Source organism: Corvus cornix, chromosome 5, assembly GCF_000738735.6.
Source record: "Corvus cornix cornix isolate S_Up_H32 chromosome 5, ASM73873v5, whole genome shotgun sequence".
NCBI classification, from domain to species: domain Eukaryota; kingdom Metazoa; phylum Chordata; class Aves; order Passeriformes; family Corvidae; genus Corvus; species Corvus cornix.
In genome coordinates, this window is record NC_046335.1 from 58,040,533 (window position 1) to 58,049,390 (window position 8,858).

The window sequence follows — 8,858 nt, forward strand, 5'->3', positions numbered from 1 at the left end:
CAAGGAGCCTTAGTGTCACACAACACTAATTTGTCCTACAGCACAATCTAATTTCTTAGCGTGAAGAGCACAGGATTTACTGAGCCCTCAGTGTTCTCACATTTGTGCTTTGAAACAACCTGAAGTGGATCCAGGTGTAGACAAAAAAAGTAAAATTAATAATACAAAAAACCCAGCACAACTCAAAAAAAAAGAGAAAGAACAACAGTCAAATCTTTCATTATTTTTATTAAAGCTGCAGAGTCTTACTACACACAACAAATATTTTATTGATATAATCTAAGTTAATAAAATAGTTGAACAACTCTTTAGATTTATATTTGTATATAAATGATCTGGGGAACATGTCATCTTGAGACAGCAGTGCCCGAAAACAACTATTCAGCAGGGTTTTTAAAAGAAGAGTTTGGGACTAGAGGATGCACTGTTCATTCTCAAAGGAAAAAGAAAAATTCCATGCAAAAATAACCCCCACCCTTCTGCTGCTTCCTCTCCCACCCAAAGCGTGAGGCCATATGGAATGACCGCGTGAGGGATGGCTCTTTCCTTCCAGCATTCCTCGTCACGCCTACTGTGGGAGCTTGTCATCTAAGCTCAGTAATTAAAACAAGACAAAAAGAAAACCGAATTGCACAATCCTAGTCTGCAGGTGACAACGTCATAACATCTCTTTACAGAAGTCCCTACTCTGTTCCAGTTGGGAGGATGGGTTATGGTGCTGTGTCTGTCCCCGACTGCCAGCTGATGTCAGTTACTGTCCGTACTGTGAACACAAGTCAGTCTAGCTACTATTGCTTTGCTCTCCCTCCTTCACCTGGGTGTAGTTTACATTCTACGGAGCACTGCCTGCCAAGGGCCGACTGCGTGGTGTTTCCCCCCTGTTCCAAAGCCCACAGCTCAAGGGATGACGTCCTCGGTGCAGCTGGGCCCGGGAGGTGTCTGTCACAGACCGCCAGGCACGTCCACGCTAGATCATGCCGTTGATCTTAGTCCACTCGTAGATGTCCTGCTCGCACACTATGTCCGAGTTGATGAGGAGGTACCTGTCCCCCACACAGAAGTGCTTCTGGCAGGCGGCGCACTTGAAGCACTCAAGGTGATACACCTTGTCCTTCACCCGCATGGTCATCTCGTAGGCCCGGATCCGCTTCTCACAGGAGGCGCACAGCCCGTCCTGGCCAAAGAGCCTGGAACGACAGGCAGAGAGGGAAAACCGAATCAAAACGAGAGCACAGCATCCTTGATCCATTAGGACCAGTGCTGAGTTAGAGGGAGTTCACATGGAAAGCTGCCAAGCAGAACTGGAAACTTTGCAACAACCAAAATTGAAACAGAAAATCCAAGGTCTTCACCTTGGATAAAATCACAGAATGGGTTGGAGGGAAATTTAAAGTCCATCCAGTTCCACCCCCTGCCACGGGCAGGGACGCCTTCCACCATCCCAGGTGGTTGCAAGCCCCATCCAACCTGGCCTTGAACATTTCCAGGAATAGGGCAGCCACAGCTTCTCTGGGCAACCTGTGCCAGGGCCTCACCATCCTCACAGGGAAAGATTTCTTCCTTAATATCCAATCTAAATCTACTCAAATCTATCAATGTAATTGACTTCTCTGATCAGTGACCTTATCCTGAACTGGAGGAACAAAGGTTCCCCAGAGCACTGCCTGAAGTTGTGCCATACTAACACTTCCACTTCTGTGATCAACAGAAATTACCTTTTGTTGATCATTTTTGCCTTTCTTAAGCTGTTGCTCTGTAGTTTACGGGAAGGAGTTGAGACAAGTCATGGTCTAAGGCTCTCCTGCCTTTTGTCTGTGCCTCCACACTGGAAATGCCTTCAATCATTTCTATATCCATGAAGGCATTCCTGATCCATGAAGCCGCTCCTGATGGGTTTCAGAAGGACACATTCTAAGACCTCCTAGATACCTATGCTAGCCCAAACAGTTTTATGATGTGGACTGCTCTTTAATCCACATGGAGAAACCCTCCTGAGGGCCTCATGATACTGTCCATGAAAAGGAGCCTCTAATGAATGCTCTGCAGAGTTTAAGTCAAGTCAGTAATAAAGAAGCATGAATATATTGGTATTTTTTTCTTAAAAGGGAGGAATGCTACAGGTGATGTGTTCAGTGTATACACCCATTGAGTTTGACTTCTGAACTTCCATACTAATTCTAGAAAGAGTTTTTCCACCTCCCACACGTCTCCTGCATGTGCTGGGCCTGATTTACATCATCTTCTGAACTGGAAAAAGGATGTCTGGTAAATTAAGAGACCTTCAAGGAGAAAGGACATAATTCCTTTTGTCTACCAGGAGATGTCAGTGTTTACTTCTGCCCAGGGAAAGTAATGCTAAGGTTACACAATGGTTGCCAAATTTTTCATTAATGAGGGAAGATATTATCTGTTGCATTATTAAATAAATAAAACCGTTGGATTTCACTGGAAGAAAATGCATTAAATGTATTGCCGTATTTCCTGTTGCTTCCATTTTAAGATGAAAAGTATCTGGGAAGTGTAATTAACACCGGATCGTTGCTGGATTTACAAGTGGTCCCATTAGCAGAACTCAGTTCTTAATTTCTGCTCGGCAAAATTCCCATCAGCAAAGTTCAGGGACAGCATAATTAGGAAGTCCACTGAGATTTTGGTTTAGTTTTTATTGGCAGGTAAGTTAGCCTTCAGTAAAAAGGCTGGAAAAATACCAAATATCATTATTCTGTTCCACAAACCTCCCTGATACATTAGGGATCCATGAGAAGAAATGGAACACAACCAGCACAGCAAAGATCAATACATTTTAACCAGGAATGTAAAGATCCTTTGTTATCAATTTTTGTGAAATATCTTAGTCTCCAATTAGTCCCTTACTTACAAACTTTGGCAAAACAGGCAGGCAGAGAGTTACTGATGAAAACACCCATAACAAGTGTATTTGTAGGATCTGGTTCTGCAAAATGTGCAAATTCTTGCTTATTCAGCACCAGGCTTAAGAATGCTAAAAACCCAAATGATCTTTCACCTCTTAACCTGGGTTTAAACACCTTTCAGCTCCATGGCAATGCTGGGAGAAGCACAGAACTCCTTAAAACCATTCAGGGGAACCAGTTCATTGCCAGCTCAGTGGGAGACTGCTGGAATTCAGCCCCTTTTCCCAGTTTCTGCTTGCCAGAATGCCACACTGACCCTGCATGGCTCACCTGGAGCTATGGGGTTAGGTCTGTGCAGAACGACAGATGCCAACAACTCTGAGTCCCAGGAGTTCTTTTGATATCCTTCACATTATCAAATAATTCTGCTTTGTTCACAACATGTTAGCACTGCTTTCATTTCCATTAAAAATGCTTTTTTTCCCCCCAATTTTTTAAAGATTTAGCTATAAACAACTCTAAGTTGTTTATCTAACCAGCACAGATAATCTCTAGTTTTATCCATCACTTACTGAAGAATCCCAGCAATACTATAAAGCATCTGCATATGAATCCCAAAAATACAAGGATGGGCTGAGGAAGTTGGGGCTGTGCACCCTGGAGAAGGCTCCGGGGAGACCTTAGAGCCCCTTCCAGTACCTAAAGGGGTTCCAGGAGAGCTGGAGAGAGACTTTGGACAAGAAATGGAGGGACAGGACAAGGGGGAATGGCTTTAAAGTGACAGAGGGGGTGTTTAGTTGGGATATTGGGAAGGAATTCTTCCCTGAGGTGAGGCCCTGGCACAGGTTGCCCAGAGAAGCTGCAGATGCCCCATCCCTGGAAGGCCAGGTTGGAGGGGAATTGGAGCAACCAATTCCCAATAGTGGAAGGTGTCCCTGCCTGTTGCAGGGGGGCTGAAACAAGAGGAGCTGTAAGGTCCCTTTCCAACCCAAACAATTCAGGGATTCCACGACAGGAGCCCATACTGCAAACCTGAGCTTGCAGATGCTGTTACACCCGTGACTGCAGCCAGGCTTTGAGAGCCATTCCAGATGAATTCCTTATTCCTAGCTGTAGTCAGTAAACGATGGGAAGGAGGGGGGCGGGGGTGTGAGGAGGGGGATGCCTACCTGAGATAGTCCCTCCTGCAGAGCTTCCTGCCCAGTTTGTAGTAGAGGCGCCTGCCCACCTCGCCGAGCCGGCAGCCGCACAGGTCGCAGCTGAGGCAGTCCTCGTGCCAGTACTGGTCGATGGCCTTCAGGAAATAGCGGTCCCCGATGTTCTGCTGGCACCCCCCGCATGTCAGCAGCGACGGTGGGATCTGCAGCACCTCATCCACCGGCTCCCTGCGGGAATGAGACAACCGCTGGGCGAGGGAAAGCCACTCCAAGAGCGTCCGCGCAGGAAGGAGAAGGAAAAGCAAAACAAATCGCAAGGTCGGACAGGTTAGGACAGGGATTGTGTCCTTGTTTTTGCTCATTTGCACCAGGACTAAGAAAGGCACCCAAGGGATTTCACACTTTCCGCTGGGAAACGGAAATTTGGAGACGAAGTTTGAGGGCGTCACTTCTCAGAACAGCACGAAATGAATAAATACAACAGTTGATTCTGTTGCCCGACTGGTTTAAGTTTCGCTGCTGGTTTTAATAAAGCCAAAATTTTACCTCATGTTGCTGCAGGATTTCTTTTTTCCCTTAGCCAAGGACATGAATCCCCTGGGATGGGTCTATGCCAACATCCCTCAATTATCTGGGATTTACACATCCATGAGTGAAAGGAGGCACAAATCTTTATTGTGATATTAGCACTGACTCTATGCACCTTATGTTGCTCCTTTTTCTAAAAAGCTTGGAGATCTAGGATAATTCTAATAAAAGAAGTGAGAATTTTCTTCAAAGCTATGCTCTTAAGGACTTCTGTGTCTTTTGGGGTAATGTGTCTTTTTGTACAAAAAAAAAAAAAAAAAAGAACAGCAAACAATTAAAACAATGGTGCCTGAACCCAGTTTTGCAATGTATTGGGCTTCACCCAAACCCCAGAGAAGTCAATCAAAAAAATCTACTGGATCCATCCCTTAAACACTTGCTTCATTTCATTTCAAACCTGTGGCTAGTAGAGTGGACCCCAAATTTTTTCATATTATTGGATCAGTGCTCCAGCACAGAGTCCCCAAGCAATTTGCTTCTGTCATTGGTCTGTCCTCCCCTGGGCTGGTGGGGGCAGAGGAGACCTACACTGATGAAGAAGCTCTGCTCCCAGTTTCCAGCAGGCAACAGGAAAAAAATTGTATTACTCCTGCTTATTTACTGGATCAGCAGTTTTCTGGGCAAAAATTACCTTCTTCAGCAGGGAGGAACGACCTCTGGTCAAGAACTTCTGGGCTGAGAAAGTGATCCTGCAGTTTTTATTTAGGCAAGCTGAGCCCTGAGATATTATCTGGTTATATTCTGCTCTGGTTTCTCCCTTCTAAGTTTAAACTGCTGGGCCCTGCAAGTTATGTCGTAACACCCCTGTCCTGCCAGCTCTCCATCCTGTGAGTTTTCATTAAAATCACGGGGAACTCATGATTAGGCCCTACATTTTCCAAATTTATCCTTTTGGGCCGCGTACTCCCTTTCCTAACACGTGGGCTCCACGCTGACAACTTCTGAGAGCTTTCCAGTTGAAGGAAGCACACATCATTATCCTTTATTATCCATTATTTGAAACTCTGGAGCGTACCCCAAAATATTTCATCTGAGGGGTGTTTGGGAATCCCAAGCCAGGTTTCTCTGAGAGCCCTAAGCTCCGGAACAGCCCGACGGATGTTTATGCAGAACAGCATTCCTGGTTTATGCATTAGGCTTTTGATGTCTGTGGATTTCTAAGCCAGCACTTAAGCCACCAGAACACACGGCAGGTAAATAAATAAAGATTTAAAAAAACTTTGTAGTTGAAAGCTGGACATCATTAGGAGCTGGGATTAGCGTTTCTTAAAAAACAGCATAAAAGAAAATGTACCATGTAAAACATCATGGAATGAAGTGATTTAATGCCCAAAAGCAGCAGTTCCCATGTGCTTGCTCCGGGCTCCAAGCGATGGCATTTTTAGTATCTCACAGGAAACAAACCACGAATGACTCAATTTACTGAGAGCGATGTTTTAAGCGTTATCTGGAAACGGAGATTTTATAATTTATTTCTTTTTTCTTCTCTCTTATCGCCATCCCAGACAAGCCTAAGTGCAGTTAATTAGCACGTACGGGGCTGAAGTGACCCTGGCTCCGTGCTGAGCTACCATCCCTGGGTGTGCAGCACAGCCAGCGGGACACGGGAGCACAGCCCGGGAGAGAGCCTGGATCTGGGCACGGGAGCCGGTCCCTTCCCTGAGTGGGAAATCCAGGGAGGGAAATTCTCATCTTCTACACCCCGTCCATCAAGTCGGTCTACATGCCCTTAGCAGAACACCCAGCCCCCACCAAAGCTTTCTGCGAGCTCTTGGAAGTTGCGTTATGGAAACGTGGAAGTTGGGCACCCGCAGACAACAGCCCTGACCTTTCACTGATCGGCTGCAGCGAGTTGGGCAGATCGGGGATGGGGTACAGAGGGTCCCTCGGGATGGAAAACCTTCAAGCTTGGGAAGCGGGATGCTCTCTCTCTCGCCGAGCGTCCCCACCACCCCGTGGTGGGATGAGCGAGTGGGAGATGCCCTGCTCGGGGGTAATTGCGCCTCTCTGCTCCCGGCTGCTCCTTCCCACAACTTGGGGCGTTCTCCCCAAGCTCCCCCACACGGTCAGCCCCGCGGGGCCGGGGCAGCCAGGTGTCCCCGGTGCGAGGGAAGGGGGCTCGGAGCGGCGGGGGCTGCCGCCGGAGCCCTCCGGGGCTGCCGGGCACACAATGCCGGCGGCGGCTCCGTCGGGGGGACGGGTGGCACCGGGAGGCGAGCGGGGACGATGGCGAGCGGGGTCGCCGCGGAGAAAAAGCGCGCACTTACTCGGAAGGATCGAGGCTTTTCCTCTCGATGGCCGATGACATTGGCAGGGCCGGTTCCTTTGTGGCGTGCCGGTGGTGGGCTCTGCCCCCGCCGCCCCCGCAGAGGCTGTCTGCTCGCGGAGCCTTGTCGCCAGCCGCGCTGCCCCGCCGCCCCGCGATGACATTCACAGGATTCCTCCTGCAGCACCGAGACAGAGAGAGAGACACAGGGGCTGGGGCTGCGCTCCGGCCCCGCACGGCCCCCCCGGCCCCGCACGGCCCCCCCGGCGCTGACCTCCCATCCCCGCCGCGCTCCCCCCGCGCCCCGGCCGGCGGGGCCGCTCCCGCGGCGGGCGGGGGGCGGCGGCCGCGGCCGCCACCGCGGCTCCGCGCCCGGCGCTCAGCGGCTCTGCGCGGGCAGCTCCGCACACGCTCCGCGCCCGGGCGGCCAGCGCTGCGAGCGGCGGCAGCCGCATCCCCGGGATTATTATTACTCCGTGGCTCAGCCCCGGCTCTCTGGTTTCATTTCCTTTTTCCTGATCACGATTCAAATACAATAGAAGGAAATCACACTTAAAGAGACAGCTGCCCGTTTCTTAACTGCACTCCTGGGGATTCGGCAATACAAACAGCAGCATCACGACTCGCTGGGTTCCTTAAAGAGACAGAGCGGGGCTCCCCAGAGCCAGGGCTGGGGGCTGCCGAGGCGTTCTCACGTTATTAATTCCTTACTAACGCTGTCTCTGTGGGCAGGCAGGTGGGCGACCTGAGAATGATCCCAAGGGCTGAAAAAAAAATAAGCGCCTGGTTCCGGATTGTGCCGCCTTCTCAACTGCACACAGGAGCCGCACTCACCATCCCTCTCCTCGCCCTCTCCCTCTCTGACATGAGCACGCACATGCCCACACGCACACATGGGTTTGTACGGCACTTGGAGAGCCACAGGTAAAGATCCCAAGCATTATTTGTCCGCCCAGAGTTCAAACCGGTCAGCTCAGTTGTGTCTCATTTATAGCCCCGAGCGAGCATTTGCTTCCAGACACCCCCCGGTTCTTGGCAAGCTGTGTAACAAATTTACACCCTGACACCGTGTGATGCTAATGAGCTATAAAAGCCGGCGAGTACCAAGTATCGATCTGTAATTAATCCAAGAGAGGCTAAAGATGGGGAAAGTCTTGCCTGAATATGTCTGTTTTCCCTCCCGCCCTTCCTCCCCTCCATCGGCACAGCACATCCCGGAAAGGACTGATTTACAGCGCCGGAGTGAAAACTATTGCAGCAACCCGAGCCTTTGCCAGTCTCTGTGGCGTTAGACACTGGCCCTTGCTGGAGGCAGAGTTCTGGATGAGATGAACTGCTTGCCCTGTTAATTCCTTTAAAAACAGCAAAGAAATATCTGTAATAAAGCCCCGGAGAGCAGTAGTAGCAATATTTCGCGTCTATATTAATTCCCAGAAGAGAAATGTATTTGATGTCTATTTTTATGACTACATTCTCCTTTTTTTCCAGCTTTTTGGCAGCTGGGGATATAATATCTGCAATACATTAATGAGCCCGATCCAAAGATTAGTAGTGTCAGCAGAAGGACTGTTATTCCTTTCAAGGGGCTTTGAACCAAGCTCTTGAAATACTTTAGAGCTATCACTGGTCATTAGAACACATCTTTCTTATTCTTTAAACACATTATCTCCAATGTATTTTAAGCTATTACAGCAGGACAGTCACTCTCATTTCTGTTGAAGGAAAAGGCTCTTTTGCTAGGTTTTCACAGACAGGACTGAATTATATGATGACTATTTAATTTCTGGTGTGTTTACCCTGTGATCAGCAAAGTAAAATAAATGTAAAGCTTGCCAGAAGACTGAATAACTAAACTATTGCAAGACTCCACAAAAAAAAAAAAAAAAAAAAAATCTGCCAGGAACTTCGCTTGGTTAAAAAAAGAATCAGAAATTGAATTAAAGGTGGCTCAAAAACATGCAGAAGAACATCAAA

The 8,858-nt window shown here is 48.4% G+C and overlaps 1 protein-coding gene across 1 annotated transcript; it reads right to left on the reverse strand.

The window, feature by feature from the left end:
* Nucleotides 1–208: 208 nt before the first annotated feature.
* Nucleotides 209–7,353, reverse strand: LMO2 (LIM domain only 2). Its single transcript, XM_039553169.1, has 4 exons — nt 7,159–7,353; nt 6,886–7,062; nt 4,043–4,258; nt 209–1,187 (listed from the first exon to the last, which is right to left on the reverse strand). The coding sequence occupies exons 2-4, from the start codon at nt 6,924–6,926 to the stop codon at nt 968–970; spliced, it is 477 nt and encodes a 158-aa protein (XP_039409103.1). The 5' UTR covers nt 6,927–7,062; nt 7,159–7,353; the 3' UTR covers nt 209–967.
* Nucleotides 7,354–8,858: the final 1,505 nt, after the last annotated feature.